Source organism: Cetorhinus maximus, chromosome 14 (assembly GCF_964194155.1).
Source record: "Cetorhinus maximus chromosome 14, sCetMax3.hap1.1, whole genome shotgun sequence".
NCBI lineage: Eukaryota > Metazoa > Chordata > Chondrichthyes > Lamniformes > Cetorhinidae > Cetorhinus > Cetorhinus maximus.
The window spans coordinates 72,146,513-72,172,716 of NC_135892.1; the positions used below are offsets into that span (position 1 = coordinate 72,146,513).

The 26,204-nt window shown below is 45.4% G+C and overlaps 1 protein-coding gene across 1 annotated transcript in view; it reads right to left on the bottom strand.

Annotated features, from left to right (window-relative positions):
* The window catches only part of ush2a (Usher syndrome 2A (autosomal recessive, mild)), a 1,183,552-nt gene that overhangs the window by 530,603 nt on the left and 626,745 nt on the right, over positions 1–26,204 (bottom strand). Inside the window, exons 39-40 of the mRNA XM_078556364.1 lie at positions 20,500–20,654; positions 8,409–8,575 (exon numbers count right to left, since the gene is read on the bottom strand). Coding sequence (XP_078412490.1) covers positions 8,409–8,575; positions 20,500–20,654 — 322 coding nt within the window. The remainder of the gene's footprint in view (positions 1–8,408; positions 8,576–20,499; positions 20,655–26,204) is intronic.

Sequence of the window (26,204 nt, forward strand, 5' to 3'; positions counted from 1 at the left end):
GCACCACTAACCTGTGGGAAAAAATTGAAAATTTATTGGCTATGAAATTTGGCTCCATAGTGCCCATTATTAGTGCGCTACAGAGATGCTTTCTTTACCAAAGTGCTGCCTCAGTCATGGTTGTTTCAATGATAGTGAGCGCCATCTCCTCCATAGGCTGAGGACTTGTGTCATGTCCGTCCCCCACCTGTTAGGTGTTGCTGCCTCCAGTTTTAGGCCACCTTGCCATGCAAAAATCAAGGAAGTATATCAGTGAATGTGGTGCATTCGTTTTGTGTGATGTGTCTATTATAATTGAATAGCTGGCAGTGTGTGCAAGCAGAGAGATGTGGCTGGGGGGGCTTTCACCAAAACTAAGTCTGTGAGGGTGAGATGTGGTGTGAATGTGAAATGTGAATAACGGTTGATAGAGAATATTGATAGGTAAGTGAAGAGGGTATAGTGAATGGAACCTTGTGTGAGGCTAGTGGTCCATTTTTAAGTACAGTAAACTTTGTGTTATCCGGCACTCTACCAACTAGAATTCTCTAGTAACCTGAATTTCTAACAGCTCAATTTTTTAAAAGCCAGTCACATTCAGTGTTCAGGTAATGTGTTCTTTAAAAAAAAATAATAACAGTAGATTGTAAATCTGCAGAAGCTGTTCTTAGGCTTTACATTGAAATTATTGAATTATTGGGACAATTTTGGTTGCTGTACCTGAATAAAGATATACATATGGCTTGGAGCAACTGTCAGTGAAACGAGCAGCTTGATTATCGTTTGAAAAGCTGGTCTGAAGGTTGTGGTGTCTGTTGTGGTGCCAGCTTGATCTTCAGTTATGGTGTTTTTACTGTGATGCCCTGCTGTGCTGGGGCCCTTAGCTGCCCAGCTGCTTCCCCTCTCCCCTCAACCCCTCAAAGACAAAGCAGTACCTTGTCTTGTGTCAGGAGTAATGTAAGTCCCTGTTAACTGACATTTTTGATTAACTGGCATCACCCATTCCCTGAGCATGCCAGATAAGATTTTACTTTATAAAGCATTTGAAAATACATTCGCTCACCTTGACCACTCATATGAGGTCATTGAACTTCTTCCGGCCCTGCAGCCATTTCCTGAGGGCTACACTCCTGGCATTGACTGTGGCAGATACCTGGTCACACTGATTTCTGAGCCTTCTGAATTTTTCTGGAGGTCTTCCTCATGCCCTGTGCATCTCTTCCTGACCAACGCCTGCACCAACGCCTTATCTTGAAGCTTTATCTGAGAACCTTGGTGCATGCTCTCTACCCTGCCATGCCATTTTTATATTTCTTCCAGATTGGAGAAATTGGGACTGTTTTCCTTGTGGAAGAGATTTGAGAGATTTGATAGAGGTATTCAAAATCATGAGGGGTCTGGGCAGAGTAAATAGGGAAAAAAATGTTACCATTGGTGGAAGGATCGAGAACAAAACTGCTCAGATTTGAGATGATTGGCAAAAGAAGCAATGGCAACTTGAAGAAAGACTTTTTCACACAGCGGTTGGTTAGGATCTGGAATACACTGCCTGAAAGTGTGGTGGAGGCAAGGTCAATCAAGGCATTCAAGAGGGAATTGGATTGTTATCTGGAAAGGAAGAATGTGCAGGGTTATGGGGAGAAGCCTGGGGTGTGGCATGAGGTAAATTGCTCCTGCAGAAAGCCAGTGCAAACACGATGGGCTGAATGCCCTCCTCTGTGCTGTAACAATTCTGTGGGCAGAATTTTCCCACTGGCATGCGCATGCACGCACATAAAATGATGCATCTCGACATCACCGCGCACCATCGCGATATTTCGTTGGGCGGGCGTACATTGATCTCCGATGCGCGCCTGCCTTTAATTGACCAGCCACTTAAGGCCTTGAAGCGCCAATCGACGGCGATTTTTGGTGCCCATGCAATCTTCAGGTTGGCATATGGGTAGGCAGGTAGGGCACATTTCTATAAATCTCATCCATGGGCGGGATAAGAGGGCTCAGTGGGGTCGCGAGTGTGCTCTGTCAGATATTGATTTTTCAAAGTTACTGTTACTTGCCTGTATGATCTGCAATACTTCAAAACGCATACCAGCTGCTTGGTCTGGACTCACAACCATCAGGTTAGCACTCTGTAATGAGGAATCCTTTTTGGGTCGGCAGGTTTCAGGAAGCCTTCCCTAAGCCTGGGGATGGGAGCTGAACTCTCCACTGGGGGCACCTCTGAGGAGGAGGAAGGGAGGTCTAGAAGGGAGAGGAGGCCAGGAGTGCACATTCAGCCTCCAGGTGGGTCATCGTTGAGAGGTCAGGTGCAGGCACAAGGGGTGCAGGGCCAAGGGGTAGTCCAAGGCAGAAGGGGCCGCAGAAGACACCACTATCCTGCTGCCAGGGTTTACAGGTGGCGAAGCAGCTACCTCAATATGTCTGAAGTGCAGTGCCGAAGGAGGCTTCATCTCTCAAGGGAGACAGTCAACTATATCTGTCAGATGATTGGGCCTGAGATCTCCGCTAACTGTGTGGGTGGACGCCCCATGCCAGTGGCTCTAAAGGTCACAGCTGTCCTCAACTTCTATGCCTCTGGCTCCTCCCAGGGGTCGGTGGGTGATCTTTGCGGTGTCTCCCAATCAGCTGTCCACACTTGTGTGAAGCAGATTACAGACGCTCTGTTCAGGCGTGCATTGACCTTCATCCACGACTGTTGGGACCAAGCAAGCCAGACACAGAGAGCCAGATGCTTTGCAGCCATTTCTGGCTTCCCCCGCGTCCAGGATGCAAGAGACAGCACACATGTGGCCATCAAGGTGCCAGCAGGCGAGCCCGGTGTCTTCATCAACAAGAAAGGCTTCCACTCCATGAACGATCAGATAATGTGTGATCACAGGATGTTGATTCTATAAGTCTGTGCAAGATACCCAGGCAGCGCCCATGAGCCTACATCCTCAGACACTCCTAGTTGCCGGGGCCCTTCAGTGCTCCAGCTCAGCTGGATGGTTGGCTCCTGGGTGACAAAGGCTATCCCCTCAGAAGGTGGCTAATGGCGCCTCTCCGCCGTCCAAGAACTGAAGCTGAGCAGTGGTACAGTAGGAGCCAAGCCTCCACAAGGGCTGAGGTGGAGAAAGCCATTGGTCTTCTCAAGGTGCACTTGGGAGACGCTTTGGATGATGAAGATGTGAACGCAATGGCTGCGGCTGCACACGATGACTCCAGCAGTGAGTCCGAGGATGAGCACACATAGGGAAATGCTGAGAGGGTAGATGCTGACCCAGGCATACTCCAAGGAGGCAGGGACACCCAGGAGGCTTTAATCCAATTAACCTTCAGCTAGCACACTACATATGGACCTCCAGGACAAGCCTGTGCTGTGGGCTCCATACTCGATACCCAAGTGCAAAATCTGCCTGGTTAGGAACATTAACTAAGGTCCTTATTAATAAAGCTGAATGTCCCACAAAACACTCACTACATTTTTGGAAACTATCTATCTGCAGGAGAAAAGAGGCACCCTCAGCCATGGTGACATGTCTGAATTTAATATTACAAACAAAGAAACAATGAAACAAAATGACAAAGCTGTTAAAAATCACACCAACTCATAAAGACCTCATTGCGGGCCAACACAAAAGCACCAGTGATAAACCCGTGGTGTGCCTAAGGTGTCTTATGTTTATGTTTTTGGGTGCTACGTCTTGGTGCTGACCCCTCGCTGGGAGTGACATCTGAGATAGCCTGCTGACCCTGCTGTCCTGTTGGCCTCGATGACCTTGTTGCTGGCCCTGCCTGGGAGGGGGCTGCCAGTTCCACAGCTGCCATCTCCCCAGTCATTGCAGCTTCACCAGATGCAACGGTCACTGGCAGAGGGGTGGAGGAGCTGCCGCCCTCATCCGGAGCGCCCTTAGGGGAGCCCGCAGAGACAACAGGCAGCTGCTGCGCCGAAGTGAGATTGCTTCGGACCTCCCTGCTCACCATAGATGGATGGGCACCGAGCTGGGAAACTTCGTGCCCAGACCATCTCCCACATTGGCAATGACCAGCTGGTGTCAATGCCAATATGAGGGCTTTCTGCTCCCAACGCATCCCCTCCACAAGAGTCGTCACTCTCTCCATGGAGGACGCATGGCGCTTGGCCATGAGGCTCACTGCTTCAGGGCCCTCAGGTGTGAGAGGGGGCCCCTGCTGCTCCTCCTCCCGGCCCTACTCCGCTGATGCTGAAAGGAAGAACAAGGACATTGGATTAGGGTGACCTCGGCATGGGCAATATCTGCTGGCCCACCCAGCGAAGGACACATGCCGTCAATGACTCAATGCAGTCACTGCACTCAGACTTGGTGGGGGGGACATCAGAGGGGGAAAGCCAACCTACTGGGTTAAGTGACCAATGCCAACATGGCACTCACCCTTCCCGAGCGCAACAGGTCGTTGAAGCGCTTGCGACACTGGATCCAGGTGCGCCACACCACATTGTGGGTGTTCACCATCTCCGCAACCTCCTCCCAGGCACGTTTGGTCATGTGGGGGGACCTCCTCCTCCCGTCCTGGGGTACCAGGACCTCCTGCCATGCCGCCACCTCCTCGAGGAGGCCTGCAAGGCAATCATCCGAAAAACGAGGGGCACAGTGCGCCCCTGCCCTACCCTCATGCCTGGCCTGCTCAGCAGCAGCACTCTGGGGAGCCCTTCCACTGGCCGTGATTCGCAGCCTTTGAAAGGTTGCAGCAACTTTTTTAAACAGGCCGCCGCATCGCCATTGGACCCGGCAGTCATTGCAGTCCCGCCACCACCCGCCCAGTTTTGGTGTGATTCAAATTTTATTAATGGTCTCACAGCAAACTCAAAATTGGGTAAACTTGGAGGGTTAGTTTATTTGCACACACTCAAACACGAGAAGAGGGGCACAATGTAGCCTCCTTTTTCACTCATACAGTAAAAGAGGGGGGATAGAGAAAAGAAGATTTACAGGACAAAGACCACAGAATAAAGAATTATTGTTTCACATTGGTCCAGGGTCTAGAATCAAAGTCCAAAGGTGTATTCTTTCACAGAAGTCAGCAGGTTGAAGACTGATGCTGGATAATTCATTTTTCCAACACAGATGACTTCCACAATGGGATAGGCACTTAGAGATGAATTAGTCTTGTAGGCATGAGTACAGAAATTCAGAAGGTCCAGTAGAAACATTATAGATGGTGGGGGTGGGGGGGGGGTGGAAAGGAGCAGGCATCCACCTGCACCAAGCCCTTGTTCTGAGCTTCTGCTTGCTAGATAAAAGATGGCAGACTGAATGGAAGTACAGAATGACAGTGTTACAGGTTCCTCCAGCTGGGGGTCATGTCACATGACTCCCACCTGTCCACTTTGGCTTTGACAAAAGATGTATATTCCTTTGACAGGATTCTTGACATTGTTAATGTTTTAACCATTAAGAATTTCAAACGAGGTAGCAGGGTCCTTTGTCCTAGCAGACTGGTAGTCTCCATTGGCCAGGCCTGGCTTAGGAAATGTAGATGACCTTTGTATAATTCCCTTTCAATTTGATCACTGCAGCCACAGGGGTAGTTAGCATCTCTTCAGAGATAACAAGGTGCCAGCATCTCGGATATTGTCAGAAAGTTCCTTTTGTTCAGGGTTATAGGCAATCATGTATTGCAATCCCTGTGTTCGTTTTCAGATCTTATTGCATTTTTAATCCACTCTATTGAACTGGCTACCAATTGCTCTAGGAGTATAAGAATATATGGAGCAAAATAAAATCATTCAAGAGCACTCCTTCCACAGTCTACTATGGACTATAATCATTCTATTTAATCTCTTCAGGCAGTGTTCTGCAAAATTTCTCCCTAACAGCCAAAGGCAATCAAATCATCCAGATTTCCTATAACCAACCTTGGCTGATTGTTTTCCATGAACAAAATATCCTTGATCCCAGCAGCACAGGGACAATGGTGTTCCATGTTCCATGCAGTATGTGAATATGGGTAACTGGAGTCACTCCAGGCAGATGTAAGCAGAGTTAAACAGCAGCCACATAAACTTTGCATTGTTTTTAATGTTGCACAGATCAAACATAATTGAGATAGGGCAATGATGATGTTGCTCATTCATTTTATGGCTCTAGCAGGCTATCTTGTCTTCAGTTCTTTGGTTTGGTAACTACATCTGATCTATGCTTAGGCAAACACATGTTGAAATCGCAGGCGTAAACCTGGTATAAGATTAGAAACTCTAAGGAAAACCTGGCCATAATTGTCACCAAAAACAATGTCCTGCAAAGTCTATATCTGCTCAGGATTGTAGCCCTGATTGGTAGGTAAGAATGAAAATCTGTATCATACGACTGCATTCCAAGAACTCAAAGCTTTGCTGATAATAAATCTATGTGAGGGCAACTTACTAACTTCTAGAGTGTAGTCTTGGAAAAATAAACAGAGATGTGGTTGGACTATTAGTCCACAGTATGACAAAGAATGTACTGCAAGAGTTGTTAGTTCTTGGCTCTGTTCTCCATCTTCATGCCAAAAACTGAAACGATGCAACAGATTTACATCAACTTGGTATATCAACCTAAAATTTCTCAAACTGAACACAAATAGAAGGGCTACAGAAATGCTTCCTCCTATTTGTGGAACTTGCACCCACGCCAGTAGCAATGCTTGCAATTAATTTCTTGTATACAGAAGCTCAAATACATTTTTTTTATTATTTCACGGGATGCGGGCATCACTGGCTGGGCCAGCATTTATTGCCCATCCCTAATTGCGCTAGAGAAGGTGGTGGTGAGCCACCTTTCTTGAACTGCTGCAGTGCATGTGGTGTAGGTACACCCACAGCTGATCACTTTTAACCACTTAATAACAAAAACAAAATCACAAAAATCATATTCCAGGAGAAACACCAAGACAATGAATAGATTTTTGTGTGAAAAGTAAATTGGGAAGGCAGAGAGTGAGCTTTGCAGAGGAGTTTACAAAGCATCTGAACCATTTTATTTTGTGCCGACTCTAAACTTGCGTAAATACACCCTCAGCTCATGACCGGGATCATAAATTTTTGCCTGTTTCTTCCGCACACCCATGAATATTCTATCATGTTTCTAGCCATCCATTCAACCTGAGGGAAATTGTAGTATAAATAACTATTGAATTTTTATGGTTATCAATCCAAAAGATATTCATCTATCCTCACATCTCTTCTATTTAGCATGGCCTGTTGCTCTTCTCGGTTATAATTCAATACCTCTTAACACAAACAATCCAGGGGCCATTGTGGGGAACCAAAGAGAGGTGGGTTGGGGGTTGTGCAGGAAATAAAAATGTTTTTAGTCTCAAATCTGGCCCCAACTTGTTTTAATGAAGGCAGATCAGGGGTGTGGGCATCCAATCCACTTTCAGGAGGCGGTTTGATCAGTAGAAACTTTTACGGAGAGTGTGTGCCTCCATTTTAACAGAATTTTTATTTTTAATACATGCAGCCCAGGTTTCCTCAGGCTCAAAAATCCTAGTAAGTAAAAGGAGGTTCAGGGGCTATTTCAAGAAGGTAAGTTCATTTATTGCATTACATGTTGGCCAGAAGGAGCAGGAGTGTTTCCTCCAGGCCCAACAAGCTTACCTCGTACACTGACACCTATAAGAAAGAAGCAGGGTTCTCTTTTAAATATGTAGGTCAGACCTCCTGATGTCTCTAAGAACTGATTTGCAGTTTTCACCAGAGACAAGTACTGATGGGGGGAATTGGGGGGAGGTGGGGAATATTGGCACCCACTTTGGGAAAACATAATTGCCAGAAGCCAGATCTTGGGCCAGAAGAGACCCAGATGGCTTAAAAATTATGTTTTAGGTTTTCCTGTGACCCACTAGGAGAAGCACTGCTCTTTAGGCCTCACAAGGAAGCCTTGGGCCTCCCTTGAATCAAACTATTCTCCCACCCCACCAATCATGGACAAACCCCTCCCCTGATCCAGACAACTGTTCCCAAACATGCCCCACTGCCTGCCTTCTGCTCCTCACTCAGGCTGTAATTTCCAGCCTCCTCCGGGTCCAAATCTCCTCCTGATTCTGAGTGCCAGGGACAATCCTCATGGGTCTCTGGATGACTGACTCCTGCCACTAGTTTTCATGCTTGTCCACCAGTTAAACCATCCATTTGGTTGGCTGCTGGAAAGAAAGAGACCCAACAATAATATCGCGAGGCCCTGATGTTATAATTGGCAAGATCTCCACATTCCAGGCCTTGCCAAGTTCTTCGATAATATGCTCCTATGCTCCTTCTTCCCTGGCTCCCTATTTATCAGGTCTACAGAACTATGTACGCTATAGGAAAAACACAAAGGTGCTGTTGGTGCTTTTAATAATTTACATTTATTAACCAGTGACGAACTGTTTGTTGCCCAATTTTTGTAACAAGACTCGCAAGAAGACAAATTTTGTCCAGTTTGTTAAACTTACCTCGTTCTGCATAAAATAGCCCGGTGAAAATAACTGAATATGTCAAAAGTCCATTTGGTGTTCTTGGAGCTGTCCATTTCACTTGGACTGACCTGGGGTCTTCAACAATGACAGCAAGTGAAACACTTCCCACTGGTCTAGATTCCAGGGTTCGAGCTTTTACCTAAAAGAAATACTTGAATTTATATAATATATATAAAAACATTAAGTACAATAGAGTAGTCCTAGTAAGTTAAATCGCCAAGTGCAACAATTTTACAAATAAATAAAGATTGATCGCATTCATATTCCAAAAACAACTCAAGAGAAAAAGTGCATTTCTATCCCATGTACTGTATTTATGGTGCTTAAATGTGTGCTTTATTTTTAATATTCTAATATTTTTAGAGAGGTTTAAGGTAAGTTTAATTATGATGAGGTAAAGAAAGAGCTTGCATTTATGCAGCAGCTTTCACAACCTCAGGGCATCATAAAGCATTTTCCAATTAAGTATTTTTGAAGTGTAGTCATTGTTGAAATGTAGGAAATGTCACAGCCAATTTGCACACAGGTCTCCAAAACGGCAATGGACAATCCATATTAGGATATTGGTTAAGGGATAAATATTAGTCAGGTCACAAGGGTGAACTTCCCTGCTTTACCTTGGCCATGGGATCTTTCACGCCCACCTGAGCAGGCAGAGGAAAGACTCTGTGAAAGAGGGCACCTTTGACTGTGTAGTACTCCCATGGTACTGTACTGGACTGTTAGCCTAGTCTTGTGCTTAATTTTCTGGGGTGGGACAAACCCACAACCTCTGACTCAGAGGTAGAATGCTGCTACTGAACCGAAGGGTGATAGCCAGGCTGATCAATTTGTATATTGTGTTCCTTAGTGTACTCAATATTGTGAGATCAAAGGATACTATGATCTGGCTTCCCCTCCCATTGATGGGTTGGCAGTGGAGGGAAACACTGACTGGCAATGTGATTCCACTGCCAAGCCAGTGCAATATTCTCCTAGGATTCTCATCCGCAATGTAGACTGGGTCATTCAGCCCCTCTCCATTCAATTAGATCATGGTTGGCCTGTATCTCAACTTCATTGTTTCATATCCTTTGACAGCCCTACCTAACAAAAATCCATCAACTTTGGTACAAAAGCGGAATATTGTGAATCCTGAAAATCTGAAATAAAAACCTGAAAAGGCTGGGAATACTCAGGCAGCATCTGTGGAGAGAGAAGCAGAATTAATGTTTCGGGCTGTGACCTTCTAAGGTCATCAAACTGAAACACTGGGCAGAATTTAATGTAAGCGATGGGGTTCTTGCCTGCAGGCTGGAGAGCCGGTGAGAGCCCAGTGTCACCTCTTTTCGGATGGACCACTAATGGATCAAGTGCACAGGGCAGTGACGCGCCCTCTATGGGATCAAGGAACCCAAGGTTAGAAGTCTTGCCCGCCAAGAGCTGCTGGCCAATCAGAGGCCAACAGCTCTTCACTGCTCAGCTGCGCCACTGGGGGAATGATGGTTACTGCAGGTAATGCATCCACCCAAGGCCCAGGATCACCAAACGACCCAGGGCACAGGTGAGTGATGGTGGGAGAGGGATTGCAGAGAGGGCGTCATCGGAAAGGGGGTCGTCAGCAAGGTCGGGGGTTGGCAATCAGCTGCCTGTCCCTCTCCTGATGCCAGGTTACTTGATCCAGCACTGAGTGCCTTTGAATGAGGGGCCCCCACCCCTTCTGGAAACCCACAAACAACTCCAACAGGAGTTGTTTTTAGGGCTTCCTGCATGGTGAGTCCCCCACCTGCCACTGGGTAATTACCAGTAGCAATGGGATGAGGCACATACGTTGGCGTTAATTGCCTGCTTAAAAAGCCTCAACTGGCAGCGGAGCTGGAAAACTATCCATGAGCCTTTCCATCCCACGCAACTGAACCAGAAGCAGGAAGGTGGCGGGGTCCACACCTGCCACCCTCCTGTCCGATCAACTGCTTCCCTGCCACCAAATTCACCACAGGAGGGGGCATTAAATTATGCCCATTACCTTTGGACTTCATTTAGTCAACACAAAGGGGAAACTGCTGATGGGCCTGAACGCAGGAGAAAAACCCTGATTCGGTGACCTGCAGGACCCTGGGCTGCATCTTACCACTGGCAGCCAATTAACTGACTGCCACAGGGTGGCCATCCCTATTAAGGATGGTCATCCACACCCAAGAGCTGCTGGCCAATCAAAGACTGGCAACTCAGCAACTTTAGCAGCACTACTAGAAGCGGTGGTCACTGCTGGGACTGCAACTAGAAGAAGAGGACACAATGGATGAACAACGCCCTCAAACCAGATAAGTGTGGTCTAGGGGTGCCAGGGCCAGTCAGGCAGGTTCTGGTGAAGTTTGGGGAAGGGGCTGGTGAGAGCAGGCAACACCTTTGTCATGGGGGTGGCCACTGCCACTGGAGAGCCCCTCTATGGGCCTCAAAGTGCCTGAATAGGAGGACCCCACTGCCAAACTTACTGGGAGGCCACCAGGGTTCACCAGGCAGTCTCCCCAAGCAGCGGAGGGCCCATCTGGTAAAATGCCAGCGTCAGCAGGAAGAGGGCCTTAATTGGCTCTTAAGTGGCTCAACTGACCTCTGGGCAAGAAGGCCAACCACCACCTTCTCTGCAGCTGGCATGATGGCATTGTGGCAGGAAAATGACAGGCACACCACCCCCACATTCCCATGCCATTTTAGGGGCCCCCTCACCTCCCAGCTCATCTACAGAGGGTTAGTAAAACCAATCCTCTGCTTCTCTCTCCAAAGATGCTGCCTGAGTATTTTCAGCTTTTTCTGTTTTTATTTCTATCAACCTAAGTCTTAATAATTTAAACATTTCAGCATTTATAACCTTTTAGGGGAAGTGAGTTACAGAGTTCCACTATCCTTTGTGTGAAAATGTGCTTCCTAAATGGTCTCCTCTACCTTATGGTTATGTCCTTTTGTTTTGGATTCCCCACCAGAAAGCAAGGAAGGAAAGACTTGCATTTATATCATACCTTTCATAATCGCAGGACTTTCCAAAGCACTTTGCATCCAATGAAGTACTTTTGAAGTCTAGTCACTATTGTAATGTAGGAAACAAAACAGCCAATTTGCACACATCAGGCTCCCACAAAGTGCAATGCAATAATGGCCAGATAATCTATCTTTTTGATGCCGATTGAAGAAAAAATATTGGCCAAGGCACCAGATTACCTCCCCTGCTCTTCTTTGAAATAATGCCATGAGATCTTTCACATCTCCTGAAAGGACAGACAGGACCTCAGTTTAACATCTGAAGGCATCTCTGAAAGTGCAGCACTGTGTTGGCTCTGATTTTTGTGCTTGAGTCATGGAGTGGGAGCCCACAAAGAGAGGAAGTAGTTTCTCTGTACCTATCCTATTGAATCCCTTAATCATTTAAATACCCTGATTATATCACTCCTCAACCATATAAATTCAAGCAGATACAAGGGCCATTTATGCAACTTGTCCTCATAACTTCAAACCGAGGAACCCTGACATAATTCTGCAAAATCTTCTTTGTATAGCTCCCAAGGCCAATATATCTTTCCTGAAGATTGGTGCTCAAAGCTGAATGCAGAACTCCAGATGGAGTATGAGCAAGGTTCTGTACAACTGAAACATCACTTCCTCACTTCTTGATTCTATTTCTCTTGAGGTAAAAAGATGCAGTGATGAGTACCTCCCTGGAATGCTGCCTGGAAGAATCCAAAGGAAAAGAAATGCAAGGCCTTGACAGCTACAGACAGTGGTGGAGATGGGCTGCAGATCTTCAGGCATCAGTTGACTTATTTCTCCAACAACCTCCAGGGGAAGCACGGCTTTCTGAGACACTGACAGTCAGAAAAACCTAAGCAATTACCTTTTTCGTCTGTGGATCCAGGTGGGCATATAGGAAAGAGTCATTTTCCGTGAAGCCAGAATCTAAAAGCTTCTAATTTAGCCTCTTGTATCTCATCATTGTCCTGCTCATCCTCACTGCATAAGAATAGAGTAATTTCCATTACGAATTACACCCTCATGCCACATGCTACTCTGTGCAGAGCAGAGTGAAAATTGTAGCAGAAGTTCTAACTGAGACTGCAACGTCCTGAAGAGATCACTATGTAGTCACAATAACACCGACTTTTAGTAGCAACACACAAAATAGCCTCCTCAATGTTGTTTCTGCCTCATCAATACCTTTACGCAGCTCCTGCTGCCTCTTATATTGAGGCAGTGATGATTTTGGGTGAGTTTGAATCAAAGATTGGGTGGCAAGTCAGAGGGTTGGCCATGCACCCTTGACCTTGTTCATGAAGCAGATTGGGCTCTGGTGGACCTTAAGACATTTTTTGAGAGGATAATTCAGGTGCAGAATTTTTACCATGGTTTTCAACTCGTAGCTTCTAAGAACCCATTCAACTCCACTTAATGCCCCCAAGTGGGTGATACTTCAGAGAAAAATGCATATCAGTTTATCTGAATGCCAACTTTTAAAAAAACATAGAGTTATTTTGTATAGAGAGAACTCCCTTTAGGTTTCCCATCGTCACTATTAAACATTTGTCAGAGAGAAGAGAATTTCATTCATAATTCTATTACTTTGTTAAGCTGGTAAAATATATCATGATTTGTAAAATCGTCAGTAGCAAGTATAGTGCATCTGGTAAGATGTTAAAATCCTTGTTCAGCTATGTTGTTCACAATGGCTTTCAGTAACTTTAATTTGAAGAGAACAGTTTTTTTATACAGTATGGAACAATGGAATGATGTCACACATTTGAGGGGTGAAGGGTTTCCACAGGTGAGAAGTTTATGTGTGGCAAACTTTACCAAATAAATAAGGAAATGTTAAGAAGAATATGGTCAGAAACAGCAATGTAAAGTGTCATACTTTAACTCCGATGATTTTGAAATTGGGGATCCCAGACTCTGCTTCCTGTGATAGCATTCAGGCCAGAGCACAAGTGAGAATGAATTCACTACAACAACAACTTGCATTTATATAGCACCTTTTATGTAATGAAAGATCCCAAGGTGCTTCACAGGAGCATTATAAAACAAAGCATGACGCTGAGCCACATAAGGAGGATTATATCAGATGATCAAAAGCTTGGTCAAAGAGGTAGGTTTTAAGAAGGGTCTTAAAGGACCACAGCGAGGTAGAGAGGTGGAGAGGTGTAGGGAAAGTATTTCAGAGCTTGGGGCCTAGACAACTGAAGGTGTTACCACCAATGGCGGAGCAATTAAAATCAAGGATGCACAAGAGGCCAGAATTAGAGGAGTGCAGGTATTTTGGAGGGTTGGGGGGGGCTGGAGGAAATTACAGAGATAGGGAGGGGGTAGACACTGGAGGGACTTGAAAACAAGGATGAGAATTTTAAAATCAAGGCATATTTGACTGGGAGCCAATTGTAGGCCACCAAGCACAGGCGGAACAGGACTTTGTGTGGTTTAAGACAGGAGGCAGAGATCTGGATGACATCAAGCTTACGGAGGGTAGAATGTGGCAGATTAGCCAGAAGCACATTGAAATAGTTGAGTCTTGGGGTAACAAAGGCATGGATGAAGGTTTCAGCAGCAGATGGAGCTGAGACAGGGGTGAAGTCGATCGATGTTACAGGGGTGGAAATAGGTGGTCTTAGTGATGGCATGAATATGAGATCAGAAGCTCATCTCGTGATCAAATGTAAGACCAAGGTTGTGAATAGACTGAGCTTAATCACTGACTGTTGCCAGGGAGAGGAATGGATCAGTAGCTAGGGAACGGGTTTTGAGCAGGGACAGAAAATAATGCTTCAGTCTTCCCAATATTTAATCAAAGGAAATTTCCAATAATGGATGAAGTTTAAGCAGTCAGGATTAGCAACAGACGAGGAGTTGAGAAAGGTGGTGTAAAGTAGGGGTTGGTGTTGTCAATGTACATGTGAAAACTAACACTGTGCCTTTGGCTAATGTAGTTGAGGGAAGCTTGTAAATGAGAAATAGGAGGCGGCCAAGCATAAGTCCTTGGGGGACACCAGAGGTAATGGTGGTGGAGCAGGAAGAGGAGCCATTGGCAAGTGATTCTCTGGCTACGATTAGATCTATAAGAATGGAACCAGGCATAAGTAGTTCCATCCAACTGCATAACAATGGAGAAGCGTTGAGGAGGATGGTGTGGCCAACTGTGTCAAATGCTGCAGTCAGGTTGAGAAGGACAAGGAAGAAATGTTTACCTTTGTCATAGTCACATAGAATGTCATTTGGGATATTGGTAAGCTGTTCCGGTGCTGTGGCAGGTGCAGGAACCTGACTGGATGGATTCAAACATGAAATTTCTGGAAAAGTGAGAAAGGATTTGGGACGCAACAACATGTTCAAGGACTTTGGAGAGGAAATGCAGGTTGGAGATGGGATGGTAGTTTGCAAGGATGGTGGGGGTTAAGGATTTTTTTTTGAGGAGAAAGGTGATAATGGCAGATTTAAAGGAGAGGGGAACAACACCTGAAAAGAGAGAACCATTTAGGATATCGGCTAACATGATGGCCAGCAGGGTCAGTTGAATCATCAGAAGTTTAGTGAGAATAGGGTTGAGGAAACAGGAGGTGGGTCCCATGGACAAGATGAGCTCAGAGAAGGCAGAGAGAGCTGTGAGAGGAGAGAGTAAATGTTTATGGTGGTGGATGGCACATCAATCAAGTGGGCTGCTTTGTCCTGGATGGTGTCGAAATTCTTGAGTGTTGTTGGAGGCACACTCATTCAGGCAAGTCGACTCCCGACTTGTGCCTTATAAATGGTGGACAGGCTTTGGGAAGTCAGGAGGATATTTACTCGCCAAAGAATTCCCTGCCTTCTATCTGCTCTTGTTTTTGCAGCATTTATATAGCTGGTCCAGTTGGCTTCTGGCCAACGTTGACCCCCAGGATGTTGGTAGTGGGAGATTCAGTGATGGTAATGCCATTGAATATCAAGGGGAGATGGTAAGATCCTATGTTGTTGACGATAGGCATTATCTAACGCTTGTGTGGCGTGAATATTACTTGCCATTGATCAGACCAAGCCTAAGTGTTAAACAAGTCTTGCTGCAAGCAGGCACAGACTGTGAGTATCTGAGGATTTAGGAATAGTATTGCAATCATCAGAACACAACCCCCATTTCTGACCTTATGTTGGAGGGAAGGTCATTGATGAAGTAGCTGAAGATGCTTGGGCTAGGATACTATCCTGAGGAACTTCTAGAGCAATGCCTTCGGGCTGAGTTGATTGGCCTCCAACAACTACAATCATCATCCTTTTTAGTCGGTATGATTTCAACCAGTGGAGAGTTTCCTCCCTGCTTCCCTCTGAATTCAATTTTGCAGGGGCTCCTTGATGCCACACTTGGCCAAATGCAGCCTAGATGTCAAGGACAGTCACTTTCACCTCACTTCTGGAATTCAGCTCTTTGTCCCTGTTTGGACCAAGGTTGTAATGAGGAGCTTAGTGGCCATGACAAAACCCAAACAGAGCAGGTTTTTGCTGAATAAGTGCCATTTGATAGCAGTGCTGATGACACCTTCCATCATTTTGCTGATGATTGATTATAAGTAACTGATGGGACGCTAATTGGCCATATTGGATTTGTCTTGCTTTTGGTGGACAAGGCATACCTGGGCAATTTTCGATAGTTTAATAAAAGCAAAATACTGCAGATTCTGGAGATTTGAAATAAAAACAGAATATGCTGTAAAAACTGAGCAGGTCTGGCAGCATCTGTAGAGGGAAAAACAGAGTTAACATTTCGAGCCCAACATGACTCTTCTTTGAAAGAAGAGTCTGTTTCTCTTTCCAAAGATGCTGCCAGACTTGCTGAGTTTTTCCAGCACTTCTGTTTTTATTTCAATTTTCCACTTCGTCAGATAGATGTCAGTATTGCAGTTGTACTGGAACAGCTTGGCTAGGGGTGCGGCTGGTTCTGGAGTACAAGTCTTCAGTACTACATCCAAGATGTCATTGGGGCCTATAGCCTTTGCTGTATCCAGTGCCTGCAGCCATCACTTGATATCACCTACAGTGAATTGAGTTTTCTGAAGGATGGCTCTATTATGGTGGGGACCTCAGGAGTAGGCCGAGGTAGATTATCCACTTGGCACTTCTGGCTGAGGTGGTTACAAATGCTTCTTGTGTTTTGCACTATGTGCTGTGTTCCCCCATCATTGAGATTGGGAATCTTTCTGGAACCTCTTCTTCTGGTTAGTTGCTTAATTGTCCACCACCATTCACAACCTGCCAGAAGAGAAATGGCTGACACATCTTCAAACTTATCTCTGATGTTGCATCGGAGGTCCTGGTCCAAACATTGGACAGCAGGAAGGAGATTCCATTTTCTCCAGGGGGTGGGTAGTTGGCATGTGGGTCGCAGTGGAGAAAGTCTTCCAAACAATACCTCTGTCTCCAGTCGAAAAAGGTTGCAGCGAACATTAATGCCAGGAGCTTGCTTCCCAACACAAAAAAATGTTAACTATCCTCGCAGTTTGCCAAGATAAGAGTTGTAACCCTCAGCTCTTTTAGTCTCTACTTACACCTCCACCACCATTGACCTCACTTCATGCAATAGTTCCCTCTCCCACTCTGTTCCAATCTCCTACTATCACAGCACCATACTTGACTCCACCTTCTCTTTCTACTCCCACACTCTGCGCTTCCTACCCTAACGACAATGGCAATTCTCACTGCCTAACACCTCATACTTTGCAGATTTGAGCTACTCTTCCGTTGCAGACACATTCTCTAAGCATCTAATCAGGCTGTCACCAAAAGGAAGAGAAGGTTGTGTATACATACGAGCCTGCAACTGCACCTGGTTGCAGCTCCTTTACCTGGTGGAAGCAAATGTATTTAGCAATGACATGCAGTGGGAAAGACAAAGAGTGACAATGTTGGAGGAGATATAGAATAGGGTTTCTTCAGACTTTATCCTCTTATTCGTGTCTTACTTCTATCTCACCTTACACACTCAGCCACTTCTGTCTCTACTCTCCCTTCACACTAAAAACTAACCTTTTTTCCCCTCTTTAATTTCAAGTTCTGGTATGGTAGCCCAACAAAGAAGGATTTGCTAAAGGATTCAGTAATAGGGAATGAACCAGGGTAGATAAGAAATGTAAAAGTAGAGGAACATATAGGAAATAGCAACCAAAGTGTAATAGTCCTTAAGTTAATAAGTGAAAGGGACAAAAGTATGACAAAGACCAAGGCAATAGATTGGGAAAAAGCTGATTTTGCAGGGCTGAGAATAGAATGGGAGAAAATAAAATGGACAGCAAAACTTGCAAACAAATATATACAAAAGCAATGGGAAACATTTAAAATGGTGTTTAATTTCCCGTAAGGAATGGTGTACTGATTCTCCTCCCTCCCTGCAAACGTGGGGCAGGAGTCCCAGTTACTGTAACTTAAATTTGTTGGTGGCCAGATTGGAGTGGGAAAGGAATGGGGAAGTACCCTGTTCCATTTTAACTGTCCTGTTGCCTGGTTTCGACCAAATAGAATGGCAGCTTTTATCTGAAATGACTTTCAAGATGTCCAAAACTCCCACAGGAGGCAAGTGGGAGCCTCATCAATACTGTGCAAATTGGAATCATCTTATGCAGTTGTGACCCTGTCACAATTTTAACAAAAAACAGAAAGCCCACCCATTGGCTGTCCCATTAGGGGAAACCTGGCAGGATCGTCTGCAGAATGTACAGACTGCTGGATTTAAAGTGACCCCAAGCTGCAGGCATCGAGATCAGCTACACCAAAGTACAACTGAACTGAGGCCCCATCTGCCCTCTCAGGTGGACATAAAAGGTCACATGGCACGATTTTGAAGAGGAGCAGGTGAGCTCTCCCCACTGTATCACCCAATATTTATCCCTAAATCATCACTAAAACAGGTTTTCTGGTGTTATTATCACATTGGGCAACATTTTTTCCCCTGTTGGGGGGGATGTGCGGGAGCGGGTGGGCAGGTACCTGATCGGCGCCCCCAATTGGGGGCACGCTGCCATTTTACATGGGCAGGCCAATTAAGGCCCGCCCTGCGTGATGTCCTGCTATGCGCTCCATGTGCAGGCTGGGGGGAGGATTCCCTGAGTCGGGAGTGCGCTCTTTCGCGCATGCACATGAAAGAGCGCACAGATCTCCCTGAGGCAAAGTGCTGCCTCAGGGCGATCGGCTCAGATTTGAAACTTCAAATAAAAATGAGAAAAAATTTTTGCTGCCATGTCCCCTCATGTGACATTGTCACATGAGTTGGGACATGTCAATAACTCTTATTTTGAAATATTATGAGATTTTTAAATCACTCATGAAACCTCATCCCGCCTGTTGATGAGCTTTCATGCTTTTTCAGAAGCCCGCCAGGGCTCCCGGCCCGCCCGCCAACCTTAAGATTAATCATTTCAATTAGTTTTCTAATGGCCTTAATAAGCCGTTGACAGGTTGGGGGGCGCAGCCTGCCAATGTGAAAATCTAAATGACGCAGGGTGACGTCGGGATGCACGCCCGACATCACCCCGTGTCATTTTACGTGTCAGCCATGTTATCATGTTGCCATGTTATCTTCAAAATTATTTCATTGGCTGTAAAGTGCTTTGCAATAACCTGAGTTTGTGAATGAAGCAAGTTCTTTCCTTCTTTTGTTCTTTATATCTTCCCAGCTGTTTTCTCATCTCCTTTAGTCTCCTTCGCTTCTCCTCAAATTGAATTAATCATTGCTATAGAACAGCTGATCACAAATACCATTTTGTTTGGTTGGTCTGCATATTTCCAGCTTGGTTTTATTTCACTGAGCATATGTAAACTAATTAACTGTCTGGAATCTCCACATTTATTACTGTTTATGCTTTTATTATCAATGTGTTTATTTAAAACATGAAATGAAGTTACTTGCTTACACCAAAGGGAAAATGAGATGACAAAAACATCTGGGGCAGAGTCTGACAGGCCCTCGCTGGTGGGTTTACAGGCAGAGGTGCCTGTAAAATTCTCTGGGTGACTTCTCTGCCGCTCTACCACCCACCCTGACCTGTCCCCAATTTTGCCATGGTCGATTGAGGCCCAGCCCACTCACCCTCATTTGAGGCCGGTGAGAGGACTTCAGGGGTCGGGGAAAGCCCGGCAGACCATTCTGCTCAGGCCTCGGACAGGAAGGATGGGTGCGTCCCTCAAAGGCCTTTCCACATTGGGCATCCCACAACCAAATGTATGCCCCCCAAGGGGGTGCTCCCTCCCCCACTGCCCTCGCCATCAAAGCTCCGTCCTCCACCCCTCCCCCCCACCTCACACCCTGCCCCTCGGCCTCACCTTCCCTCCTTGACTTGAGAACCCCTGCACTTACCTGGTCCTGGTACTTAGAACCTGGGGACTGCTTGTAATTGCAGTCCTGGCCACTGCTGTCACTGGTGATGCTGGGACTACAGAGCTCTCTGAGGTGGGATATCTGCCCGTGTGAGGGGCGGAAATCCTGTCTCCAGCCAATTAATGCTCCATGGAGCTTTAACGATCTGTGGGGCTACTGTGAATGATGGGGGTGCATTTCTGCAGACTCTTTAGGTGGCAGACTGCGAAACCTTGTCATTCGAAAAATCCAGACCCTGAAATTGCTTTCATGCTGCCTGTAATGCTGATAAAAGGAAGCAGGTATCATCAAACCTCCCCACTTGGCATGTGGCATAGGGAGACAACGGGAGGAGAAAAGGAGTGTTTTTTTTATATTACATTAATTTTATAGACATTACATGGCAATATTTTAGATTAAAATTACATATACAGAGGAATAAAGAGATGTAAGGCTAGCAGGAACAATTAGGAATTAAATTACATTTTTTTTCCAGCAGATTATATTCATAAAAGATTGTGGGTTTCAGTGGAAATTGCTGATAAAGTGCTTTTGGAACAGTGACCAGGTACTAAGTACAGTCTAACAACTCTTTAACAAGCAGTGAATGGCATTTGATAAAATGTCATGCACTGCCAGATGGTTTGTATTGACCAATATGAATCATTATATTTCAGATATCCACTGCCATCTGACATTCCGTATGCTAGGCGAATTTAAATTGAGGTACTCACCAGGGGACCTAATGCACAGCCTTTAGCTGTACAAGCTTGAACTCTAAAGTTATGGAGACTCCACGGTGTTAGATCATTAACGTGACAGCCAAGTGAAGAAGAGGAGTTTTCCACTAACACTCCATTCATAAACAGTCCATAATTTATGACAATGCCTTTGGTCAATAAAAAAGTGACAAAAGTTAGCAGTTTAAAATACATAGAATACATATGTTAGTGAGTGCATTTGGCATGTGTATTTTCTGGGAGTCAACAGAAGATTTTTTTCCTTTAGTGAGAAGGACATCACAATCCATCTAACTGAAGCATCTTGGCTATTGGTGTGGAATAACTCTTACTGCTAACAAAATAAAGAATAAAATGGGATAAATATGACATTCCTACAAACTTCGTGGTATATTGTAGAAAGGTAGCTGATACCACAGTGAATACCAGGTAGGAAGCTCATCTCAGGTTGAATAATAGAACTTTCTCAAGATTTGAAATTGGGCTTGATGAAAATCTCATTTGACTGAAATGAGATGATTGTCTTGAAATTATTGTGGAATATTCAATGTTCTCTAATTACTAGATAATAAATTGAATGGTTTTTCTAATTATATTTACAGGATTATTCATTTGTTTTCTTTTGGAACATAAATACAATGATAGGATATTCAAATGGGAATCTCATATTAATTAAGTATTTAAAGTCAAACTTGTAGAAAATTGTAGGAAATGCCAATTCTGTCCTGAGAAAAAAACAGGAATGACTTGTTTTTAAAATGTGTGAATATGTTAATGTACTTTTGTGTTTTTACATACATTTTGCACAGTAATAAACCATATTTTTTTAAAAAATACATAAAATGTCTAAATATAAAGCTATATATTAATAAACCATAAATACATGCCCAAAATCAAATGTTATTTGTTAGCATACGAATAATTAACTATCATTGGGAAGCTTCTGCGCCACAAATGTTGAAGTACCTTTTATGACAGTTGATGTTAGCAATCATTCTGTCATAAACTGCAGTTTTACAGTTGCATTGCTGGTAGCTGACAAAAATGTGATGCATGTAATTCTTGTGAAGTTCATATATAGTACTGTAGTAGGTTCTAATTAAAGTGCTTACAAATCATACTAACAAATTATTTTTGCCACGCATACATCATTTCTTTCATATATTCCATTTGAATTGTTGTATTGAAGGTGAAGGAACATTGTTGTTAGCATAATCTGATATTCTGATCAGTATCAAACAAACATTCATGGTATCCGTTCCTCAGTTATGCACTGGCCTCAATGTGTACCATGCACACAAAGGACTAAAAATTGGACTGCTCCATTTTTTGGGCGGGGATTGTGACCTACTTGCATCTGTTGCCATGGAGGTAGGCAACATGCAAATTTGACAGTACCATCTCATCTACCTGACTGGTTCAAGTGGGGCCCGGGCTGCTGGCTGCCTGAGCATCCACCAAGGGGTTGAACAGCATTCGCTCATTTCACATGGTGCAGCCAGTCTGTTTCTCTTAAAGTAAATCTGCCCCATTTAAAGGGTAGATGCACTCAGTGGAAGCTGCTGTTGACTGCTTAATGTAAGAGTTGCACAAACAGACCACCAGCGAAGAGAGAGGACTTCTGGTTCACAGATGGAGCACTGGATGAAGAGGACAGAAGGAAAGATGCCATGTCTCTGTGGGGGTGCAGGAGGCCCTCAAAGCAAACCTTCAGAAGGGGTTGGGAGCAGGTGGTCAGAGAGGTCAATCCCTGCAGTCTGACCCCAATGACCCTGGTAGTAGTGCCACTAGAAGTCTAATAACCTCACATGGGCGGTCAAGGTCAGAGAATGCATCTTCTTATGACATCTCCGGCCCACCACAACACCATCCTCTCACGCTTCTCAGTGCACCATATCCACATCACTCCCCCATTAGCAGTCCTTGGTACTCACCATGCATTCAGATAATCCATCTCATCCTCACTCACATTCTAATGATGCCAGCCTTGCACCCAGCTCCCATTGCTTCCACATACCTCTGGTTATTTTGTTGTGGCAGACACATCAGCAAAGCATAGTGCAAAGCAATCACTAACTTCATTCCCTCACTCTTGCAGGACAAGATGGCACACAATATAAGGGAGGGAGCAGAATTAGTGAGGGAGAAGGATGCCTGCATTTCCAGAGCCCTTCACATTTTCCACATTATGGGGCTGCCTGTGACAGAGCCTGTGGCATTCAACATTGCTGAGAACATTCAGGATGACAGTATGTTCCTGTCCTTTCATACCTCCCAGTTCACCCTCATACTGCTAATTGACATGGTGAGTGAGTTGCTGAGGGTGTGACCATGGACCTTTTGCTTCACATCCGACTCCCTTGCTGTCAACCCAACCTTACCCTTTCTGATTTCCTGGTTTCAGACACCAAACTTCCAGCTGCCACAGCCCAGGAGGAAGAGAGAGAGAATACAATGGCTCTAATGAAGAGGTCCCATCACTTGATCTGACTCTCACAGCCACCAGAGCAGATCTTGGAACTACAGGTACTTTAGAGACTGGTATTGACTTGAAATGTGAGCCTGCGGGTCTTTAGCCAGGCCAGGAAAAAAAAGGATAGTTTCTGTGCCAGCACACCATAGGGCAAAATTACAGAGCCCTGCTAGAGGATGCTCAGGTGAAGACCTTGATGGGGTGACAAACAGGAGAACACTGATGAGTATGCCCATTGAGATGCTACCGGCATTGACTGGCCTGTCACACAGCTTCCTGTCACTATCAAGGAGCATGGAGGAGGCCGGCTTTAATTTGACAGAGGGCATTGGGCAGAGCTTTCTTTCTCCATAGCCTCTGCCCCATCTCCCTGTCATGTTGCAGACACAGAGGTACTGCAAATGCAGCCCCCATACCTGTTGTAGCCTTTGTGTAGACAGGTCAACAAATCCTCTGTCCTTCCTGTGAGCATGCAGGAACACTCTCTGCCAAATCCAGGAACTCATCATACCACCTCCAAAACCACACCGCAGTACTTCCAAAGATGTTGCAACAGCAGACGTTACAATAAATTACCTTAGGTGTAAGTTAGGTGCCTGAATCTTTAAATAATGCCCATGCTGGGCCCCTTTTGCAGCTGAACGCATCTTCCTTGGTGAATTACAAGTGAATATGTTGAATGGATCTACCTGGTCCAAATGTGTCAAATCAGCCCATACTGCTGTTTGATGACATGGGAGGTTTCCAGCGCACGTAGTGGATGCCCTTTCCAGTATGGGGCACCACGCGAGCTATACTGGAAGCAGCTGGAGGTGTTGCGCATCCCATTTGGAGGACTTCCAGCTTCCATAGCACTGCATCCAGTTGCATTATGGATGCAAATCTCTTGCCCAGTGGGCTGAATATTCCTGGCCCCATGATGGCAAGCGTGGAGGCGAGGGGTCCAGGAAAAAAATGAGGAACTGCATCATGACGATTCATGGGTGTATTCCTGCCATTGTGGAGAATTCTGATTGTCAGGTGGGGTCATGGATTGGCTGCCAGCACTACAAAGGCAGGTGGCCAATTAAATTGATCATGGACCCAACTTGGTCCAATTTTGCAGGTACGCTGGGATTTTTCCACCAGCGAAGTGGTCCACTAATGGAGGCTGCCATCTCCATTGAAGTAGCCTCCCTGCATCAGACTGGGAGGCCATCAGAGCCAGAGGCTCCATGCCCCAAAGAGGGGCCCCCAGACAGGAAAGGTCACATCCACAGCCCAAGCAATGCACCTAGATTTATACTTCAAGGGGCCTAACAGTTTATCCCCTTATAATCTTACCCTTAAATGCATGGGTCTGAGGACATTCCATGTTGAGGCACCCTCACAGCCCCCATCTACCTCAGCAATGTGCACCTCTCCCAATGGGGCTTCTGCAGCTCCAGAGCTGCTGGCCCCCTGGTGTGGCCGGCAGCATCAAGAGCTCACCCAACATCTTAATAGGACAGAGTGGAGTTAAGAGGCTGCCTCCAGGAAGGTTGTGCCATCAGGTGCGATGCCAGTAAATGTAGAATCAGGACCTCCATTTGGTACTGACATCAGACTCCTGAGGCCAGTGGGGAAATCCAGCCAAATGTTTCTGCCAAAATACAATTCAGTGTTCCAGTTCATAAATTTCACACCAGTAGTCCCATGCCAGAATAAAACTAGAGTGGTTTTAGGTGTTGAATGAATAGATTGTTCCATTCTCACATTTACACTGGTTTTGCAGGGTTCTGTGGATAGGTCCACTACAAAGTTACAGCAATTTTCCCAGGAGTATGGAATCTGGACTATTTTGCAATTGATTTTTATGATGTCAACACAATTGTCTGATAGACAGAGTAGATTTTATAAAGTATGAAACTATATATAGGCAAATGTAAGTCCCATATGTCCCAGTAAAAAAAAGCATGGAGTGAATTTTTACATTTTGGGGTGGGGTGTGGGAGGCCGAAGCGGAAGGCATGGTCCATCGCTTCCCTACTCTGCCCTTTATGCACGCTGTTGTGGCTAATTAGCGTCACCAGGCGGGAAGCCGACAAACTAGGTGAGGGAAGGGTGGGTAGCCTAACCAATCGGGCCTCTAGGGAGGGACATCCAGTGGGACAGCGGTCAGACCGTGAACCGGATGTCGGTCACAACTGCCCATTCAAGGCACCCTGGCATGGGTTTGAGGCAGCTGCAGGAGAAACCTCCTTGCGGAAGAAGGGCCTCATTGTCAGAAGATTGTTCAGAAGCCTGAATACATTGAAGTATTGGAGAAGCAAGAGGTAAGAGTCATTTTCCATTTTGGTGATGAGTGGGCCAGCTGTGTCTCATTCAGCACCCTTGCCCAAGATAAAAGAACATCTTAACATATCTGTCCCATTCCCAATCTGAATAAGAAGTGTTCAAAGAAACATCATATTCTACTTTTTAACTCTGTTTGTCTCTCCACGTTGGAAGAAACCCAGTCAATGCCTTCTCCAGCTTTACATCTGCAATGAATAATGGAGGAAGGGCAGATGGAGAGGCCCAGACCCACGACTGTGTGGGTCACAGTGGGGATGTGGGGCACAAGATACACCAGGAGATGGAAAAGGCGTGTAAGAAAGGCAAGGTTACAGTGATCATGGGGGATTTCAATATGCAGGTAGACTGGGAAAATCAGGTTGGTAGTGGATCCCAAGAAAAGGAATTTGTAGAATGTCTATGAGATGGCTTTTTGGAGCAGCTTGTATTGGAGCCCACTAGGGAACAGGCAATTTTGGATTTAGTGATGTGTAATGAGGCAGATTTGATAATGGAGCTTAAGGTGAAGGAACTCTTAGGAGGAAGTGACCATAATATGATAGAATTCAGCCTGCAATTTGAGAGGAAAAAGCTAGAATCAGATGTAACGGTATTACAGTTGAATAAAGGCAACTACAGAGGCATGAGGGAGGAGCTGGCCAGAATTGACTGGGAGATGAGCCTAGCAGGAAAGACAGTGGAACAGCAATGGCAGGAGTTTCTGGGAGTAATTTGGGAGACACAGCAAAAATTCATCCCTAGGAAGAAGAAGCATACTAAAGGGAGGACGAGGCAACCATGGCTGACAAGGGAAGTCAGGGACAGCATAAAAGCTAAAGAGAAAGCATACAATGCGGCGAAGAGCAGTGGGAAACCAGGGGATTGGGAAGCCTACAAAGACCAACAGAGGACAAGTAAAAAAGAAATAAGG